A 21,454-nucleotide genomic window follows, 5' to 3' on the forward strand; every position below is an offset into this window, starting at 1 on the left:
GCGTGTGTGTACCGGGGGGCTGCGCTCCCCCCTCGCCCTGCCTGCTGCTGGCTTTTCCCTTCTCTGCATTTGTTTGCCCTGAATGGTAATAGCCCACGTGTGCTGCTCTTTATTCAGTCACCGACACTTTAACCTCTCCTCTTTACAAGAGAGCGTTTGCCACAAAAACGAGACAAGCCGAAGACCTTTTGCAGCCTCATTGAGGAGAAAAAAAAAAAAAAAAAAAAAAAAAAAAAAAAAAAAAAATGAAAAGGAAAAGGAAAGGAAAAAAAAAGAAAGAAAAAAAAAGAAAGAGTGGAGCAGGGGGAGAGCCAACAATGTGAAGAGACACTTCTGCAACAAAGCCGTCTCTTAGCGCACCGGGACGGCCGGAGCTGGGGCGAGTCTCCAAGCTTCCCGGGCCACAGACATACGGGGACAGGGCGGCCTCAGCACAGGCCGCCCAGCCTGCCCCTTTCCACCCTAAGGGGGCAGGCAGGGAGGGGCACACGGCTCCCAGCACCGAGCTGGGGCCTGGCTCCATCCCTGCCCCCGAACATCGCACCCAGTGCGGGCTGGAGAAGCCCCCGCTGCAAGTGGGGTCCCCAGACCTGTTTCCCGTCGAGGCGGCCTCCACGGGCCAGCTTCACCCGCTCGCCACAAAACTCCTGCCACCGATCTCTGCTTTTGTCTGTCCCACACTCCCAGAGCCCCTCCCGTCGTCTGCCTGCTCATTTCTTTGCCCCGGAGCTGCGGAGAGGGCGTGAGGGCAGGGGAGTTTCGTGCTGCCCCTCTGACCCAAAAACGAACTGGCCCAGATGTGAACCCTGCTTCTTTCGTGGTAGGAGACTGTGCCACTGGCAAGGCCCAGCTGTCTCTTGCCTTTGCCCTGGGCTGCCGCTGGGGTAGAGGCGTGGGAGCCCCCCTCTACTGCCTCCTCCCCCCCACGCTGGAAATGTCTTTTTTTTTGTCCTCTAATTTCTCCATAAAACTCCCGATGAGTGAATTAGACGCTTATTAAAGTCTCCTTTTAATCAGCAGTGGTGGGAGATCCTCCCTCCCTCTATCTGCCCGTCCAAGGTTAGTTTGCCTCAGGGCGATTTGCAAATGTTAGGATTTACAGTTATCACACGCAAAAACATTTATATAACCCCTAACTATAATACACCCATAAAAACAGGGAGGCAGCGAAAACTGCTGCGGATCAGCGAAAAACCCTATGGCTTGCCCATTAAAGTCCCCGGAAAGGGTAATTCCAGCAGTCAGAGGGGCCAAAGTGTGGTAATGACTGCTTGGGATTCACATCTCCAAAAATGATCGCACAAAAAGACCCGCCGGGTAGAGGGGCGATCGCTTTGCTCCACTCCCTCATCTGGGCCGGCGGGGGAAGTTGGAAGCAGACTTCTTCACACATGCACTAGAAAGTGATAGATATGCCTCGAGACTGACTTCCTTCCTTCCTTCCTTCCTTCCTTCCTTCCTTCCTTCCTTCCTTCCTTCCTTCCTTCCTTCCTTCCTTCCTTCCTTCCCTTCCTTCCCTTCCTTCCCTTCCTTCCCTTCCTTCCCTTCCTTCCCTTCCTTCCCTTCCTTCCCCTCCCAGCCAAGCTGAGCCCGAACAATTTCTATACACACACAAATCCACCTCCCCAGAGAAAGTTGCTGCGGTCGCGTTTCTGGCAGTGGCTCCCCAGCCCTGTCTCTGTCCCCCGCTCCCCTCCGCCACGGCCCGCTCTCCGGCCGGATGGGATGCGCAGGGAGCTGGGTCGGGGAAGGCAGGCTCGTTTTCACCGCTAAACAAAGGCTGGAAACGCACCAACAAAGGACCTGGCGCGTCCCCTCCGCCCCGTGCGAGAGCCGCAGGTGAGGGCTGGGGCTTGCCCGGCAGGGTGCGGGGGGTCCTGCTGCGGAGCAGTACTTGAATTGGCGGCGGGGGAAAAGATGCGAGTCTGCAGGGCTTCAGGAGAAACTGGTCGTAAGTTGGTGGGGAAACTTTCTTTCCCCTTCCCCTCTTTGTGGGAAAGCTGGGAAAACGGGCGAATTTAGCTCTCTCTCCTCCTGTGCCGTTCGCAAAGACGGGCTCGCTCCTTCCCTTCCCCTGGCTGGGAGCCGCCAAAGCTCAAGTTAGGCGCTTAATTAAAAAAAGTGGCAGGAAGACTCATGCCTCTTTAACATCAGCTGTTAATGGCCTCGGAGTTTACTGTCTCTGAGGAAGAAGACACACAGGGATGAAGTATGCGTGGAAACGGAGGGGCAGAAAGAAGTGGGGGTGTCTCTCAGCGTAGTGGAGGAAGAGAGGCAGAGATTAAAGGAAGGGTGGGGGAAATGGAGAATTCTAACTTATAAAAAGGAGCTGGAAGGTGGAGGGGGTGGGGAAGGACTGAACTGTGAGCAGACACCAAATCCCTCCAGTTTCCCTGGCTGCCTCATCTGGGCAGCTGGGGTGGGATGCGGAGTCAGGGAGCAGCTGTGCGGGCGCGGGAGAGGGCACGCAGAGAGGAGAGAGGACGAGCGGATCCGGGATGGAGGGACGCACAGAGGGAGGGAGGTTTTCCGAGCGCGGAGCGTTGTTCCCGGGTGCCTGCCTTTCCTTCTCCTCACTCGGACCCTGGTGCTTTCCTCCTTCCTCTCCTCTCCGAGGTTTGCAAACCAAACGTCACCAATCAATAAGAACCCCGGCTCTGTGGGTGCGTGTGTGCGTGTGTGCGCGTGTGTGTTGATCCTGATCTGCTGGACTTCAAAAATCTGCCTCTTCTGACTCCCTCCCAGCCTGTAAGTTCAGAATTACAACCTTCTACATCAATGCAAACTTTTATTTGTCGGAGAATTCCTTTCTCTAGGAGGAAGAGAAATTGTCACCATGTGAACGGCTGATTTCTGACACACGGGGCTTTACCCTTCCCCCAGCGTGGGGAAAAATATCTCCCGTGGATGTCTTTAAACTGTGCACAATCCATAACTTTGGCAATGTATATGTAGTGTTATTTCTGCAAGGCAGTTTTCCAGGGTTAGGGGAGGTGTTTTTTTCTAGCATTTTGCTAGATGGATCCTTTGTGGTGAGCACAGATTTATGCCCAGTTTTGATTTATAATTAAATTAGCTTCTAATTTGCAATATGTGCGTCTGTGTTTAAAATGTATCTAATCTGTGAAATTGAGGACTGGGGCACTTTAAATGAAAATCTACCTTTAGCCTCAAGGGTTTCTTTATGAAGGGATAGCCGGGAGGGCAGCGTGCGGTAGGAAAGTGAGGCTGTAATTTCCATTAGGAGATGTCAATCAATCTTTCTTTTCAATACATCAATTAATAAATCCGATTGGTGCTGCGGGCTGCTCTCCCCCCCCTCGCCCACCCCCCTCCGCCCCCGGGGCACTCTTTTTGGCCGGATGGGGAAGTGTGAGGGGAAGGCAAACTTTGGCAGGGAAGTCCCCGCAGGCAGAGCCCGACCCGACCCGCCCTCCCCCCTCCCCTTCTCCCCCGCTCGGCCCTGCGCGGGGCTCCGGGACCGGCTCCAGCCTCGGCGCGGCGCTGGGGGCGGCAGGCGAAGCCGGCGGGACTCCCTCCGTCGGCTCTCGGGGTTTGGCAGAACTAAATTGACACAACTTGGTGAGATACGGTCAATTTTTTTCGCCCCGATAGTGGGGGTGTGCACACGCGGTTAGATCTGGGCCCGGGATTCCACGTCTTAGCTGACTTATATTTAGGCTTCACTTATTAAGCGACCCTCCCCCACCGTCCCACCCCGCGCAGCTCTAAACCGGGCAATAGTATCGTCGGTTTCATTGGTTATTTTCCAATGGAACCGCAGCCCCTAGCTTTAATTTTTCACGATTAAAAAGCGGCCGGGATGGCGGGGAACTCCTCCAGCCTGACAGCTCGCCCTAGCTCTCCCTGCTGTTAGCGTAAGCTCCGCACCTACGAATTACCGCGGAAATGGGGGAAAGAGGGTATTTACTACTTTTTTTTTTTTTTTTTTTTTTTTTTTTTTTTTTTTTTTTTTAGCGGGCAAATACAGTAATGCCTCTAATTTAGCAATTACACCGATTCTCCTTTATTTTCAAGTGGCGCTGGTCGTTCAGCAGAATGTCGCCGTGGTGGCCAGGCGGGTGGAAGCCCGAGGACAGCCCGGCGCAGGAGTGCCCAGTGCCCGCTTGGGGAAAGTTGGCCCGGCGGGGACAGGGCCAGGGCAGGTGTGGGGAAGGGGGACAGGGCCGGGACAGGGCGGCACCGAGGGCCTCCCGTTTGGTCTCTGCTCTTAGAGCTTCACAGTCGGGAAAACCGGACAAACAAAACTAACTCAATGTGTCGCCTCTCCCTGACAGAACACACACAGTATTTTATAGGAATCCGGCTACAGAAAGGGCTGACTTTCCTGAACCCGCGACCAATGTAAAAAAGACGCTCAGAAGGAGGAGAACATCCTCAAACTATTCCGTTGTCATCGTCATCATCATCGTGTCCGTTTGATTTAAAACCATCACGATAGGGAGCACGCTCTCACTGAACGCTGTCTCCTCAGCTTTCTTTTTTCCCTCCCAACCACTCGGCTTTGTACCCTCAGATTTGCGGCTACTGCTGCCGGTTTGAGTTGCTCGGCACAAGCAGCGTTTTGCTCGTCTCCAGCGAGAGGGGGAATGTGGGTGAACAGAGGGCTGCAAGCGGGAACTCGGGGGCTGCGGGGCTGAACTTCGGGGAGGAACGAAGTAAAAAGAAGAGAGACAGAATGAGAGAGTCTCCCAGGCAGCTCGATCCCATTAGCTCCGTCCTTGGGTTGCATATTTATACGGTCTAGGAGGTGAACAGATGGACTATCAATTTAATTCCATCTTCAACACCATCAGAGATTGATTTTCTACTCGCTTTTAATTTTGCCATAATTAATTAGATCATTACAACTGTTTTCTATTGATCTCCCTATTTAAACCTCAGATGCAAAGGGACTTCGGCAGACCCTTTAAAAACACAGAAGGGAAAAGGAACAGAGAGGTTTGCAAACTTTCTGAGGGTTTTTTCATTTTTAGCTCAGAAGATTTTTGCTGCAGAATAGCAAAAATACTGCCTCTGTGGCCTTTCCTTTTAGGAGGCCTTTTTCGTTGCCTTTGTAATTTTCTTTTACGTTTTGGTGAATCTTTGTCATATTTATATATAGTATACAGCATATATAATAGATTTAATTGGTTCGATTATGAAAACATAAGCTTGCACGTGTATATGCATATATATATATTCGCACACAACGTGTTTAATATTGAGATTTACAGAGGTGGTGCACACACATTTGTATGTGGGGAAACTATCGACAGAAGAGATGTGGTTTCCTGAAGGGCAAATATTTTTATTTGCCTCTCGTACGTGTCTCTCTGTGCACTTGAATCCCTCTCTAGGTGGGGGATATTCCACCCTGCGACTCCATCAGAAATGACAAAGGAAAACCAGCACTGTTAGCTCCGGGTCCTAGCCTCGGTTCCCAGCGCCCGCCGCAGCCTTTCTTTTCCAAGCCTCCCCTGCAGCAAACGACTGGCAGCCGGGGCAACAGCACGGCTCCGTGCTGGCAGTCGGCGAGGTTTGTATTTTAAACCTCTGTGTCCTTTCCCCCCACCAAAAAAAAAAATCCCTAAATTAAAAGCTCTGTTTATATACTTAATTTGAGGGAACCAAAGCGAGTAGTTGCGCTTTTACCGAGAGCGGCAGCGCCGAGGAAAACCTCTCCAGCGGGGTTTGTTTGAAGCTTTGTTTGCAAATCATAAAATTGCTGACTGGGAGACGGGGGCGATCCGGAGGCGCGTCCGTCGGCGGAGCAGGTTTGGGGGGCTCAAGGCAGTCCCGGCCCCCGCCCGCCCCGGCCCCGCGCTCCGGCCCCGCGCTCCGGGCGAGGCGCTGGGCTGCCCGAGGGGCCCGAGGCTGGCACAGCGCAGATCCAGAGCCAGCACGGCGAGCAAAGTTTCCCGAGGTGGGGAGGGAGTCGGTGGAGGAAGAGTTTAAGCAAAGCCCTGAACTTTCTGCGGACGGGAGGGACCTCCGGGATTGGGGCAAATAGACAAAGGCCGATGGAGGGGCTGGCTCGGCCGCCCGGGGCGCCCGGAGGGCGGCGAGGCAAAGCGCCCGGGGCCGCTGCGGGCCGGGAGGGAACGGAGCGGGGCTCGGCCCGGCTCTCGCTCCCGGCTGCGGGCTCCGCTGCGGCTCCTTGCGAAGCTCCCGCGGTAAACGCCTGGGAACCCAGCCCTTCGAGGGGTGCTGAGGCGGACACCCGTAAGGAAAAGGGGCATTTATCAGGTGAGATAGCAAGTGTTAGAGGGGGATCTGGCGAGGCGAGGAGGGTGTGCGTGGAGGAGAGCAGAAGCAGGCTGCCTCCTGCCAAAGGAGGGAGTTGGGGGTGACGGTCTCATCCCTCCCTGCTGAATATTCAGCGCCCCCCCGCCTTACCTGCTCTCCCTGAGCTCTGAGCCATGGCTCCTCTGCCTAATGGCCCGTCTCCCCGGGACGGCTGCAAGCCAGTAGATCCGCCGCGGCCTTTTCTTCGCTTCTCTCCTCCCCGCTTGGGTGTCTTGCTTTCCCCCGCTGACTTTCGAGATCTAGGCGCAACCACCCAAAACTAAACGGTTTAGATAACAACACACACACACCAGAGCACCACCACCACCACCACCAAAAAAAAAAAAAAAAAAAAAAAATAGCCAGCCATAGAGAAAGAAACACCGCTCTACTGAGCCGGGACAGGCTAAAAGGAGGGGAAAATAAATAACAATCAAAGCAAATGCAGCGCTGCTGCTTATAAAATTGGAGAAGGTCTCACCTGCTCCAGTCTACCAGGGCTGTGCAGCCAGAGAGGAAAGGGGCTGGGGGGGTCCCGCGGGGATCCCGCGGGAGGGGGGACAACGCCTGGACTTTGAATCTGCTTCCCCTTGCCCCCCTCCCTCAAGCTGGCTACCTGTAGGGAAGTCTTGTTGCAACAGCAGATTAATTTGTTGTCTTATTACCATAAAAATGTGCTCGGAGAGGGGCTGGCAAGGGAGAGGGGGACGCGGGACAGAGGAGGAACTTCCTCCAAGTTGAAAAGGGAGGCGGTGGGCTCGGACTGAGGGGGGAGCGCGTCGGGGACGGGCGGGGGATTGGTCTGGACGGTGGCGCAGCCCACCCGGGAGCTGGTAGCTCTCAGTTCGGGGTCCGGGCAGACTCCAGGTGGGGTGGCGGGGGACGGGGATTCCGCTGTTTAGTTTGGAGGCGGCAGAAGCCAATCCTCTGAATTCTACTTCTGTGAGCGCCTAGCTTTTAGCCTCTGAGAGATTATCCATCCATCCATCCACCCATCCATCCACCCATCCATCCATCCATCCATCCATCCATCTATCCATCATCCATCCATTTATCTGTCCACTCGCCTGTTTTCTTGCTCTTACGACCACGTTTTGATAAAGGCTTTGCGACTGAAAATAAATAAATAATAAATAGAACAAAGCTCTAAAGAAAAGAAGAAAAATTCCCAGTGCTAAAGACATCACTGAACGAATATTTTTCTTTCTCTCTTTCTACTACCCCCCTTCTACCTCCCCATTGATTGAAAGTCTCTCTCAGCTCCAACAAGGAGTCCCAGGAAAAATGAACCATTCTGCTATCGATTCTTCATTAAAATTACATTTCTGCATTTGCTAAATTGGTTTTAAAAAGCTTCCCCTGTTATTATTGTCTTGTCAGAGCCGGCGGTGCTGGGCAAACAGTATTTAAAAGCTTGGGACCTCTCCAAGATGAGGCTGTTGGGGGTTATGTGTGTGCATGTGTTTCTTTTTCTAAAGTGTTTAGGAAAATGTTAGCATCGCGGACTGGCGAAAAGCACGCCCCAGACAAGTGAAGAATTGTAAAAATAAGGAAGGCGGAGGGAACGCTTTCCTTCATATCACTTAAAAATCATCGATTGCCTCTTCAAGCAAAGAAAAAAAAAAAAAAAAAGGTTTCATTTAAAATATTAAAATGGGGCACCAAAAGTCAATAATTGCAGCAACGAGTATTTGCCTCAGACGCCGTCTCCAGCCCGGTCTGCAGCAGCCGCCGGATCTGTCTGGTGTGGTTCCTCACCTCCCCGCAGCCCGAGCCCTGCTCGCAGCCGCGCTGAAATGTTTCCTCGGTGAGATATTTAAATAAGTCCAGCTAACCCTGACACATGCACCAGATTCCTCCGACCTTACCCCAACAAACCCCACGGAATCCCCGTCGTCCCTCCCCAGACTGGTGTGGGAGAAACCCAGAAGGGACTCTGGGAGATTCACTTTGAATTCTGCAAATCTCTCTCGAAAGAGCAGGGAAGCAGAAATGTCTTCCTGATGTGTTTATCCCCTAATCAGTTCATTAGTTATAAACAACATGACATTAGAAGTTAGGAGGCAGTTGATATTAATTTTTATTTAACTAGTTGATGTTTAATCCGTCACGCCAGACTGCTTAGAGAGAGCTGCCTGACACAAACCAGTTAGAACTTCATACACCGCGATGATCGGCCGGGCATTGGGACAAACAAACGGCGGCGGGGGGGCGAGGGGCAAGGAAACAGAAGGGAAGGGAGCAAAGGGGAGAGGGGTAAACCCGGGAAAGAGAGGGAAAGGAGCAGAAGAGACTGGGAAATTTCCCCTTCCCTGTGTAAAATATTTGTGTGAACCGGCAGAGAAGGGAAGGCGGGGAACGGGGGGGGACGGGGGTGCGAAGCATGAAAAATATCGTCAGGAGGCTGAGCCGAGCAGGCCGAGAAGGGCAGGTGCCCATGCCAGCCACCCCTGCGGGCTACGGGGCGGGTCGGCGGGTTGCCCGGGGGCTTGGGGCGGGCTGGGCGGCAGGGCTGGGGCTGCCCGGGGGTTCAGCGCCTGGCGGGGCGGCGGAGGGGACGTGCGGCTGCGCGCCGTCGGGCAGAGCGGGGGGCACCGCCAGGAGAGCCCTCTCTTAATTAAATGGGGCACAGGTTAATTAGCACGAGCCTAGCCGAGGGAGATCAGCAACACACCACGGGGCCGGCATAAACGGGAACCGGACTTTTCCCGGTTTCCCGGTGTGTAACACTCCTCTTCGGTGTCAGACTGCGACCCTTAACCAAGGAGCGCAGGTGCTGCTGCAGATAAAAGGAGTGGACGATTATGAGTACCTTAACGGACACACGACTCTTCCTCTTAAAGCTGTGCTGAAGTACAATCTAACGCGGGTCTAGAATTACAGACTTCCCTGTTAAAATTTCTTGTTTCTCCCCTTGCAGCAGACTAGTGCCCCAGGAATGGTTACAGCGTACCTGTTTGGCTCTGCACCATCTCTATATGCGTGAATCTCGGCTCTTTACTCTGCCGACACGTTGGACGCTCACCCTCGCCTTTGCTCCCGAGGGGAGCGCCAAGCATTTTCCCAACACCTTCCCCTTCTGTGGCGGGACCCCCGGCGTTTCTTCTCCCCCGTGAGTGCTGCTGTGCGCCCTCAGTGTGCCCTTTCGCTCAGCACTGTACAGATGTATTAATGCGAGCTATTATAATTATATCTGCATTATTTCACAATTAAAACATTTCTTGGCGAACCAGGAAAGCCCTCGGCAGCAGCAGTTCGCGTTGCTTGCCCTGTTCCTCCGTGCGGCAGTAGCCGTGGGACTGTGACTACGGGAAAAGTGTTCTGCGACACGTATTTTAATATCAATTTCCATATTAATCAATCACCTCAAACATCTATCTGCTGGATAAAGGAAATAGTTCGCATTCCGAAGAAAATTGCCTGCTTTCCTGCAGTTAATAGTTAACTCCGTAATAGAAAGTTCCCAGGGAAATGCGGAGGCAGAGGGAGCGCGGCTCTCCCTGCTCCCAGCCAGCACCGGCCGCCGCTTCCCCCTGGCCGCGGCCGCTCGTACCACTCGGGAAAATCTCCCCAGTCCTCCGCTACGGGCTCGGCCTCTGACTGCCTGCACCTTTTAGGAAAGAAACCAGGAGGAAGTGTTTTGAGGAAAAAACTCCTGATAGGGCTGTGGCGTGCAAAAATGAGGCAGACAGGCTCTTTCCCCATAGTCCGAGACAGAAAGTGGTGCAACAGGTAATAGGGCAGACATTAGCGACACGGGGAGCAGGGATGCTTTCCAGTGGCGGGGGAAAATTCATACTGCTGGGCTGTTTAGCTTGAGAGCACTGTAAAGAAATGAGTGCCTCTCTCTTTGTCCAGCGTCTCCTCTCTCCTCTCCCTTTCTCTGAGGCAGAGTGTGCTTTGAAGGGTGGAGAGGATATTAAAGAGAGGACCTGCAGAGGGACAGGCAGGGGAGACACAAGGAGAGAGGCGAGGTTGGACCCCGGCTGGGGGCTTCGACACTCAGAGACCTCTTCCTGCGGTTCGTCCGGCCGGCAGCCGTGCACGGGCAGATCCAGTCCTTTCCCGAGAGTTTCGGGGTGACTTCACAGGTGCGGGATGTCCGTGCCCCTGTCCCTCTGCCCCGCACTATTGCCTTAGTGTTGGGCTGGCCACCTGGTGCCTTTCCATGGTGATGGCGGAACGGGGGAGGACAGAGGGGGAGGTGAGAGGAGCAGGGCAGGGAGTGAGCCTCTCCCCTGTTCCGAGGCTGTCCGTAGAGGCTGTGAGATGAGCAGGAATATCTGGAGCTACCAAAGTTGCAGGGATGCTTCTGGCACTGGGAAAGGCTGCCTTTCCCGTGGCTGAGCTGGTGTCGGAGCAGCGGAGTGGGAAGGAGTTTGCGAGAAGTTTGGGGTGGGTGGGGTGAATGCTTGGGGCAGTGGGTTAGGGTTGCCGTGGGATGGCAGCCGCAGGGGCTATCGCTGCCTGCGGGTCTCTCCGGCGGGGTGCCCGGGGCTGGCGGGGATGGGAGGTGGGCGGGAGGGATGGAACAGGGTTAGCTGCCCAGGCCACGTCGATGCAGGGGCCTTGGCGTGAAGTTGCCGACCGGGACGCGGCGCAGGGACGACTGGGCTGGGCGGGCGGGCCGGTGGCGCCCCGGGGCACGAAACCAGGCGGGCTGCGGGAAGCCAGGTGCCCCGGCAAGAATCAGGCCGGGAGCTCGGCAGCGGTTCGGGGGCAGGCGGGAGGAGGGCGCGGTTTGGCTGGCCCGGGGCTCCCGGCGGGCCAGCAGCAGCCCCGGGCCCGGTGCCGGGCGGGCGGGCGCGTCCCGCCAGAGGGGGCAGTGCAGATCGGCGCTGCCGGGCACGGCGCCGCGCTCGGCCCGGCCGGGGGACTGCCCCAGCCCCTAGCCGGGCACTGATCATCCCTCGCTGCCCTGTGGTGACGTTTAGATTCAAAAGCGCTTCCCAGAATGTTTGCACGGCTGGTGGTCCCGGTTGGAGGCGGTGGCTGGCAAAACGAGTCCCTTGGTCGGGACTACCGCAGCCCCTGCGCGGGGCTGGGGGCGGGAGGGCGGCAGTGCTCTCCCGAGAGCTGGGGAGACGTCGGTGAGATCTCTTATTTCTTCTCCAGGTAGTTCAACACAAGTTTCTGTCTCAAGGAAGGGGACCCGGCAGCCAGACGGCCTGCGGGCGCCCTGTGCTTAAGGACAGCCTGGGTCCGAAGGCCAGGGGAATCTGCGGGGCTTGGGGAATCTGGAGAGAGGGAGGTGGACACGTAGGCGCGGGGCTTCCGCTCGCCGTTGTCAAAATTGGAGAAAAGGAAAGGAAAAATGGAAGATCACGTAAAAACCATGAGAGACTGAGGCAGCAGTGCACGCCCTGTGCCAATGTGCAAAAGAAAGTGAAAATAAAAGAAGCATGGAACTTAAGTGAGAAGATGGAAATCAGGATAAATGGGTAGACAGACAGACATTGATCTTTACTGATATTAGAGAAAAAGGTCTGAATAAAGAAGGGGACGTTTAATTTGATGATGAAAGGGGGATGGATGGATGGATGGCTGGATGGATGGATGGATGGATGGATGGATGGATGGATGGATGGATAAATGGACAGAATGGGGGAAAAATAGAAAATCTGGGAAGACGAAAACAACCCCCCACCTTTCTAGCGTTTGTGGACAGAAACAAGTGAATAAGGGGGCAGAGAAAGAGAAAGGATAAGAAAGGAAAGGATAAAAGGAAAAGAAAGGAAAGGAAAGGAAAATAAGTAAAGAGTAAAGAGGTTTTTAAGAGCCGTCAAACACTTGGTAGACATGAGAATTAGAACAGAAAAGCTGAAACATTTATGGCGGCCTGCGCCGAGGTGATTTCCCCATTGGCATTTTATGGAGCTCCTAAATCTCAGCTTTACGCTGTTTTGAGCTGTAAGAATTATTTTTCACCGCACTTTTCTTTTTTAGGTTCACTTCCAGTTTCCATTGCGAGTGCCCCGGAGCAGGAGGAGCAGCTTCCCCCGAGGAAGCGCCTCCCGTCGGGCAGCGGGCAGCGGGCGCTGGCCCCTCCCGGCTCTCCAGCCCTGGCCACCCTCGGCAGCCCGGGGGTCCCGGGGGTAGCAGCAGGAGCGGCTCGGTCAGGGCCAATACGAAGAAGCAACAGTTCCCTGGCAAGACGAGGGAAGGGAAGAACCTGCTTTTCCCCCGGGCAAGGCTTTCTTCGGGATGGGGAGGGAGCAAGTGGCGGCACGGCTGGGCTGCCTTGCTCCGCTGCTCTTGCCAGGCGCGGGGGCTAGTGTTGGGGAACAGCTACGGGAGCAACAAAAAATAGACCTCAAGGTGCAAGAAGTGAGGAAGCAGTGGCTCTCCCTTCCCAGACAGCCTGTCCTTACACGCCGTCTCCACGTCGATGGAAAACTCCAGACCTCGGTGGAAAACTCCAATACTCCAGGCACTAGTAATGATAAGAGGAACAATAATGACAACAATGATAATGTGTTTCCGTATATTAAAGCATAGAAAATAAATATCCTCCTACATCCATTGCCTCTCTGGTCCCCAGATCTCTTGGACACGCTGAGTTTTCAGTATTTTGTAGGCTGCAGTAGGTTTGAGAGAGGAACACTGAGTGGAAGAGTAAAAGCCGGGGAGATGTAACTCGTGTGCCTTTCACCTTTTCCCGGGAACACAACCATTGTCCTTGTGACAAGAATCTCTGTTATGGTCTGGGAGCTGTAGAGAAAAGGGAACTTTGCAGGTCTGTCTCGTAACTCTGATGCGAGCAGCTCCCTCCTCCTCCTCCCCTTGCCCCGCAACCCCGGCAGCCCCCGGGCTCTGAACCAGTTGATATAAAAATGTGTGTGAGGGGGATAAAAGTTCCAGTCTCTCATGAGGGGGGAAGGCTGCAGGGGCAGAAGCAAGTTAATTTCCAGCCGATTTCTCATTACTGTTCTTAACGCCTGTAAGGGAGAGAAAATTAGGCACACAGCACACGTTTTGGCCACTTCATAAAAAATGCAGATTTGAGAGATGATGTGAAATGTGCCCTCGAGTCAATGATTAAAGATAGCTGACTACATTTTTTTTTTCTATTTGGAGTTGAGATGAGAAATGCCCCTGAGCTCTGCAGGTCTAGGAAGGGTCCTTTAATAACTGATAAATTGGCCCAAGAACTCCCTCTTCCCCTCTCTCCCTCCGCCCCCTCCCCCCCTGCCGTCCCCTCCCCGCCCTATACCCTCCACCGTCACACGTCGTCGACCGTCAGGGGAGAGATGCAATCCGCTGCTCTTCGCCCGGCGATCAATAGGAATCGCTCTCGGGGGATTATTTCCCGAGCGGTCCATGTGTGCCCGGACAGGGACAGGCGTGACACCCCAGCGAGCGAGCGCGGAGGGGTGCGGCCGCTCCTGCCTTTTCCCACCCGTGCCAGTAACTTTCGCTCTTCACCATCCCCTTAGCTTGTCAACTTTGTCTGCGAGCGGCCAAGAGACAGAGGCTCTGATTCAACAGCATTAAAGATTTGCACTCAAGAATCACCCGATGGAGGGTATTCTCCTTCTCCTCAAAAGAGGAGTTTTCCCATCTGTTTTGAAAGCAGAAAAAGTTAAAGCTAGCGGCCACGGGCAACTCTGGCAGTCGTCATCTCTACCCGATTGTCAGAAGTCGAGTTTTCCTCCAAGTTTCCTAAGAAAGTTTTGGCATCGACGGATGTCCATGTAAAGGGGAAGCACTCGCCTCTCCCTGCCACGGCCACTCCTAAGCGGACAAAGAAGCGTTTGCCGAGCCCTGCCAGGGGGAGGTTTAAGAGCACAATGGAGGGGAACTGTCAGGAAGAGCCCAGATCTGTCTCTTCCCTGCCTGGTGTCGGAGGCTACAGAACGCCCGGGCTGCTGGCTGCCAGGGCTGGCATGGTCGGTAAAAACAGGAGTTAGGAATGCTGAGGGTGGGGCGAAGGAGAGCAGTGCCCTCCAAAAAGGCGCTTCAATTTCTTTCTCAAAAGCATCTTTCCTTGCGGTCCCCATCACAAACTTGAGAGAAAGAAAAAATAGAAAGGGAATGAAAGATAAGAGAGAGAGGATGGGGGGGGATAAAATCAAAGCTTTCCAACCCGCTGGAAGAAGAAATGTGTATTTCTTTTTTCTAAACACTTCTAATTTTTCAAACCAATTGAAAATAATAAAATGTATAAAGAAAGCAGGGATGCAGTTTTCCAGAGCTCAGCTGCTGAATAACTCCTCATCAGCCGCACCGATTTCTTTGATTAATCCCGAGGTTTGAAGTGGAAGCAGTTCCAGTGTGATACCTTACACGCCAATATGCTTCTGCTTCCCTACTTTGTTAGACTCGTTTATGCGCATTTTTTAAACAATAATTTCGACTCCTTTTCCCCCTTAATAAATCCATTTTTTGAAGCGGTACCTGCTTTCTAATCGCCCTGAATAAATACCTTTCCCTATCTCCGGTTTCTTAAGTCCAATGGCACCCCATTGAGAAGAAGGTCGCAGGCACCAGGCCGGGGGACCGGACCACCCCAGCTTCTGACAATTTCCTCCTGTTATTTAGTCGGGAACTTGTAATTGTAATTTCGTGTGCGAAACGGTGCGGACCGACATTCACTGTCTTAATGGGACTTAATGTATCTATACACGATCCTTTATGCAACCATATATATAACGAGCACTCTCATTGCTAGACGTATTGCCAACTCTCAGATTCCCTGTATAACTATAAGTATATATGTTATGTTCACAGCTACGCACATATACCCAAAATAGATTCGTCTGTGGAGAGGAATACGTGGCAATATATAAGAAATATATAATATAAACCCGAATCTTTATATCAAAATGAAGAGACTTTAATTTATATATATTTTATTGCATAGAACTATTTCTTTGGGAGACAGCTAGGGAGCATTTAGTGCGTGGTGAGATGCACCTGTGTGGGGATCTGAACGGGAATGTTCCCTTGTGCTTGCATAGCCTGTGCTTATGAACATATATCACATGTATCTCTCTCCCCCCTCTTCTCCATTTATAAAATATCAATGTGATGCTTTAGAAAAGCTCTGAGCTCTGCACAGTTCTTTACCCTTTTGCCAGATGATGCCGTTGTTTATAAAATCGCACTTCTCTGCCAGGCGGCTTGCACCCTCCGTACTAATTCACACTACCGAGTCATTTATCCAGCTTTCATTTCTCCCTGAATTACCCGTCTCGGAGTCAACCAGAAGCACCAAATTCCTGCCTTTCTGATGAATGGACAATATTGTCTGCTATTTTCAGGGCGAGAGAAAAATAGCTCGGGCAAGCGAGAGCGGAGCCGGGGGTTTCTCGGCGGCTGCCCGGGGAGCGGGGCCGGTGCCGCTGCCGGCCGAGCAGCCCCGCGCCCTGCGCTGCGCGGGGGAGCCGCAGGTGCGCAGCGGGCGCGGTGCAGCCGCGCCGGGAAGGCTCGCACGGAGCGGGCTGCCCCCGGCTCCGGGAACCGCAGCCCTCCGCTCCCCGGCGTGCGGTGCCTGCGTGCGGCTTCCCTGCGCTGGCTTTGGGCTGCTTCGCAGGAGGCGCTAATTAGAGTGTAACTGCCAGGTCATTGATTTCATGTTACCAGAGTTGTTGTTGTTGGTTTGTTTTTTTGGTGTTTTTTTTTTTTTTTTTTTCTTCTTTTTTTCACACATGAAATATCAGCCCAGCTCAGAGGCAGCAAGAGCTGGGTTGGGGATAGTCTCAGAGATCCCCCAGACCCACAAAACCCAATTAACCTAATACACGCACACTGCTGGCTTGGGAGTTTCAAGCTTCAGACCCGCGGATCTGTCTGTTTTCCCTTTGTTGCTTTGTTGTAAGTCTCCTTCTGAAGACGATATCTGAATGCAGGGAGCATTATCAATGACTTTTAAATAATAACAAAGGGGGAAAAATAAAAATAATCAGCCCCGCCTCTTCTAGTTTCAATTACTCTAATTAAAAACCCGAAAGGCAATTCCTAGGCAATACCTAATAATAGAATTAGCAATCGGATCCATCATTTCACACGGGGATTTACTTGCAGGGGTTCTTTGCGAGCTCTATTAATAATAATAAAAAATCCTGCTAACCCTCTTTTTAAAATTAATAACTCTGTAATTATAATAATTTTATGTGCCTTTTTATAAGAAGAGGTTAATGTTGCCACAGTCTGGGGATGGGAAGGATGAAGTGAAGCGAAATACTGCTGCTTAAACTGACACCTTCCTATTTTATTAGGAGACATTATTATTATCAGACATCTGCAGGTAGAGAATTAAAATTAAAATCGCTTTCAACAATTCAATACACTTTTTATCAGCCATCTATCTGAAAATCATGAACATTCATCATCGGAGGCATTCTCCCTGAAAACAAGAACCCATTCAAATTTTATACAAATTATCATATTTATCATAGTCTGAAACTCTGGAGTAACATCTCCACAAACTGTCTGCTAACTCCCCAGGGAACTGAATTCCACTCCGCAGTCGCTCAGAGCAATTCTCGCTCCCTCTCCCTCTCTCCCGGCCCTTTCACACTATCTGCTTCCCGCGACTCCGCAGCCCCCAGAACACAGGGAGCGAGGGCGCAGAGGGAAGGGGGTGGGGGCAGAAGGATGCGGCACAAACAACACTAAAATAACACACAACAAAATAAGTTTCTCCTGATGTAGGAGACTCTAAAGATTAAAACTCTCTCTGCCGATTTTGGGAGAACGGCATCGGTTTATCTTTGAGGTTGATGTCTTTGCATTATACCATTATTAGGAGCAGAATATTAGTAATAATAATAATAGTAATAGCAATAGTAATAATAATATCGGATCCTCGCCAGTTTGGTGTTTGATTTTCTTTTTTCTTTTTTTCTTTTTTTTTTTTTTTTTTTTTCTTAATTTTTTTTTTTCCCCTGGGTTTTGGTTGTTCTGGGTTTTGTGTTTGTTTGGGTTTTTTTTGTTTTTTTTTTTTTCCCTCCCCTTTGTAGAATTCCATCAGGGAAAGATATTGGCTGTTATTTGCGTGGGCACTAGGTGCTGGTGACAAATGACACGAATCCGTGCTTCCTGTTTGCGGGTTTGGACGGGACAAATCACTTCCCACGCTTTGTTAATGGCATGAAGTTCATCAGTGCTGAATCAGGGGCTGGAGCCGCGCCGGCTCCACGCCTGGCGCATCCCGTGCGCAGATGCTGCTGGAGCGCAGGGAGCGGCAGCGCGGAGCGGCTCTGCCCGGCCCCGGCCCCGGCCCCGGCCCCGGCCCCGCCGCCCCCGGCCCCGCGGAAAGAAAGTAGTTCCAATACAATGTTTGTTAACTAGGTTATCTAGGCTGTAGAAGATTTTAATGTTGAATTTTATAGCTTTACCACGCTCTACCGTCCTTGTGAATATTGTAATATTGCATTTTTTACAAGTTACTCTTCTGTTAATGTTCCAGCTAGTAACTTTTATAATCCTCCTCAATGAAATTTTTTTGTATTCTTCCGCACCGTTAACCTCAATGGCGGCACCTCAGCCCCTGGCAGGAGGCAAAGATGAAATGAATTCCTCTTTAATCAGAAATAATAATAATAAAAACACACACAAGGCTCCCTCTGCCTTTTATTTCAGTTTCCCTTTTCGGGGAGGGGGCGATGCCTTGGGAGCCTCCATCCCCTGCCCCCTGCTGTGCTCCTTGGGTGTGCCTCGGGCAGAGCTGGAGGTGGGGCAGGGGTGGTGATGGCCCAGCCCCGGTCACTTCACCGGGGATGGGGGCTATAGCCCGCCCAGCTCTGCTCCCTCTGCCCCCTCCCTTGCTGCTGTGTTCTGCTGACAGCCTGGGAGCTGCCTGTGCTGCAGGTGTGAGCAGCAGGCCTTCCCAGGGCTGCCCACAAGAAGGGAAAGTTAGGCACTTATTTTTCCTCTTCTTCCTCAGTTCTGTCTGTGGGTTGATTGGGGTGCTCCACAGAGCAGCAGCTTCAGAGCAAGTCCTGATGTCAGTCAGTCGAGCTCGACTGGCTCTCTGGTTTCTGACCTCAGCTGGGCTGAGGTGCCCAAGCCCTGGCTGTTTGCTTTACTGTAGTCTGAGATGTGTGTAGAAGAGGTACATGTTCAGAAAATGCATTCAGATAGACTTCTAATGAAATAAATCCCTTTAGATGTACATAAAGCTGGAAATCACCTCCCCCCCACCCCACAAGCTCCCCAGCATCTAGAGCCCTTAAAAATTAATCAGACTTGCAAGCAGAAATGATCATCTACCAGCAGAAAAAGGAATCATGCAGTAGCAATGAACTGGCTGCCTCTTAACTGAGGGGCTGCATTTTGAAAGGACTGAGTGCTGCTATTTCCCTTGGTCACTAGCATTTAAGAACTTTGTCTCAGGCTCTGCCTGAGTCTTGTGTCAATGAAATACTGGAGGGGTTTTCTGTGTTTGTTGCAGGGCATATGTGAGGGCTGCCTCCCGGCCTCACCTACCAGCTACCTTCAGAAACTGCCCTGACAGCTCTTGGAATACTGTCCCCAAGATTACCCTAACAGCAATTTGTTCCACTCCCATCTCCTAGAGTCAAGTGATTACAGGCAACTCTCAGCTCTGATGTACTTTCAACTAATATAATTGTGAGGAAAAGCCTAGCTCAAACCTTAGCAACAAAATGAGAAGGATGTAAATTTGGAAATTTGTTTGTATCTCGAACTATGACTGATTCATGACTGATACAGGGTTTGGGAATGAAAGTGGGAATCTTGTGTATTTTATTAATCAAAACATTTTTCTTCTTTAAAAACGCACAACAAGATTACTAGTAATTTCTGAGTATAATTTTTCTCTTAGAAGCCTACAACTGGCTAATCACATAAATTCATATGGTCCAGCGTTAAAGAATAACCTGAAACCAACACACACAAATAAAACCAACTAAATTTTTAAAAAATATTTTTCAGTTATAATATTCCTTTTCTTAATTTATTTTTTAAAAGGTGAACAAGTCTAATAGATACAAGTTTCTCTTAAAAATAAAATGGTGCAGATAGGTTAGATTACTTTAACAGAAATGTCATTATTTAGCTAGTTAATTCTCTGGTGTCACCTTGGAAGGCAAAGATACAAACCAGTCTTTGCTCTGAAATTTTCATTTAGGAAAGAATTTTTCTTCAAAGCACCTATCTGAGAACCTTATGGGATGCTTTTCAGAAATGCTTTTCAAAGTTAACACAGAGCAGATAAGTATGAAAAACAGATAGTGTTTCTGTGTTATTGGTGAGAAGCACAGGCAAAAGTAGGTGGAAGGCATAGAGAAAAAGAGTAGCAGATCTGGGAACCAGGATGTTGTTAATGTGGTAAAGAACTATTAAACAAAATGTTTAAGTTGCCTCCTCAGGCTTGGACAGAATCAAGAGCAGGTTTGATCTTTTGTCAAGAGACCAGCAGGTCACACCAGGTTTCCTGAAGGATCAGTGAAGGGTTCTTAGTCAGACAAAATCTGATGGAGAGATTAAGAACATTCCCTTTCCCCTTCTCCTTCCCTTTACAGTTTGGATACTTTTTTCAGATCAAAGCCTTTATCTCTGATTATTCCTTATAGAGACTTCAGATTTCTTTTTACTACATCTTCTCCTACTTAAGATCTGTGTTAGGATATCTCAGTGCCAGTACCTTTTTTCCTGAAGCTTTTGAGAATATTCCAAGAATTCATTGCTAGATGCTTTTCTGATATGACCATGTTTGCTCTTGTATGAGTCCTTATGGCCAAAAACCCATATGAAAATTTGCAACCCTTGACTTAAATTTAATGTTCTCTTAGTCTGGGACAGTAGCCCCCATTCATTTGCTTTGGCATGTGAAACAAAGTTAACTTGAATTTCTTCATTTTAACAGCAAAAATACAGCAGAATTTTTCCTCATATTTATTTGCTTTTTCCTTAAACTCACTGCATCTCTTCTGGAAAAGTTTATACGCAGTTTGAAGCTATCTTATGACTGCTGAAGTGATTTGGAGACAGATCTGCCAAAGTGTTTGTGTAAGTGCTAGCAGTTTGGGACTTAGCACCTCATACTTCTTGGGGGCAGAGTTGGGGAAAAGAGAAAAAGACAATTCTGAAACAAATAAATTTATACATGTAGCTTTTCTATTACTAGCAGATCACTGACCAGTGAAGAAAATATACTTTGAAAAAAGTATGAAAAATTCCCATTGGAAAGATCAGTGATGAGCTAGTACCTTTGGAGAGAAGAAAATTCTTCTGTGCAGGTGAGAATTCAAATTCACAGCAGTGGATGTGTTGAGGATGTAAATGTGTGTGTCAGAGACCATGATGTCAACCTGTCCCAGCTGCCTAGCTGCCTTTTAGTGCTTGCACAGATCTGGAGAGGTGGGTGAGAGCTGGGTAAATCCAGAGAGGAAAGCCATGTGTGTTTGCCAGGAAGGTGGAGGCACAGAGCTGTGCAGTGGGAAAGGGGAGAGGGTGCAAGCAGGTACTGCTCATCCAGGCAAAACAGGCCCTACCACCATCTCTGGTGCTGCATGGGAAGGAATTTAGATCCTCACTGTGCCCTCCTGATCCCTTCCTGGGACCTGGTACTGCTGTAGTACAAGCAGCAGTGGTGGGCAACAGGAATAGGGCTGATTTTTTTTTCTCTTAAACTGGTTTCTGAAGAATCTTTAATGATAATTATGGCAACAAATATCTGTTTAGACTGCTCCATGTTTCTAAACCAGTGGTGAACTGCAAAGAGAAAAATATAATAATAAAATAATAATAAAAAGATAATAATTTTAGCAAAGAGCAACTCTTCCCCTTATGGAAACGTCAGCAATTCATTTGTCAGTGAGGTTGCTTTGCACACACATAAATGAGAACAACTTAAAAGTATTTCTTTCTGTAGGTTTGCAGTGTATTTGCAGTCTCTGCAAGCATGTTCAAATATGCATGTTGTATGCATGTTTTGCATGTGAGTAAGTACTAATTTATCTTAGCATATGGGTATGGGTTTTGTATGTGGTATCTGTGCTGTGGTGCATGTGAATGCTTGGGTGGTGGATGAATAGGAGATGGATGTATCTCTGCAAGTGAAGGTATGGATACAATTTTGCCTGAGAGTGAGGTGAGAAAACGTGTGTGTGCCTATGTGACAATGTAAGTTCCCCTGTGTTTCCTCGAACACTTGGTGGATGCTCCTATGCAGGCAGCCTGGGGATTATTACCTGTG

General features: G+C 50.6%; 2 protein-coding genes across 9 annotated transcripts in view; one reads left to right on the plus strand and one right to left on the minus strand.

Moving 5' to 3' along the window:
* The window catches only part of PAX2 (paired box 2), a 98,106-nt gene extending 91,542 nt beyond the window's left edge, over positions 1–6,564 (minus strand). For 3 of the 4 annotated variants that reach the window (XM_056495255.1, XM_056495257.1, XM_056495253.1), the window contains exon 1: positions 6,400–6,547. In XM_056495255.1, coding sequence (XP_056351230.1) covers positions 6,400–6,424 — 25 coding nt within the window. In that variant the 5' untranslated portion in view covers positions 6,425–6,547. Of the gene's footprint in view, positions 1–6,399 lie in introns of all 4 variants that reach the window. The other variant, XM_056495250.1, reaches the window with a different exon arrangement.
* The window catches only part of LOC130255015 (translation initiation factor IF-2-like), a 102,194-nt gene extending 89,379 nt beyond the window's left edge, over positions 1–12,815 (plus strand). Inside the window, exons 1-2 of one of the 5 annotated variants that reach the window (XM_056495260.1) lie at positions 5,741–6,249; positions 12,235–12,809. In XM_056495260.1, coding sequence (XP_056351235.1) covers positions 6,024–6,249; positions 12,235–12,563 — 555 coding nt within the window. In that variant the 5' untranslated portion in view covers positions 5,741–6,023 and the 3' untranslated portion in view covers positions 12,564–12,809. Of the gene's footprint in view, positions 1–5,740; positions 6,250–11,122; positions 11,674–12,234 lie in introns of those variants that run through there. The other 4 variants (XR_008840845.1, XM_056495259.1, XM_056495258.1 and 1 more) reach the window with 4 other exon arrangements.
* Positions 12,816–21,454: the final 8,639 nt, after the last annotated feature.

Source organism: Oenanthe melanoleuca, chromosome 6 (genome assembly GCF_029582105.1).
Source record: "Oenanthe melanoleuca isolate GR-GAL-2019-014 chromosome 6, OMel1.0, whole genome shotgun sequence".
In the NCBI taxonomy this organism is placed as follows: domain Eukaryota; kingdom Metazoa; phylum Chordata; class Aves; order Passeriformes; family Muscicapidae; genus Oenanthe; species Oenanthe melanoleuca.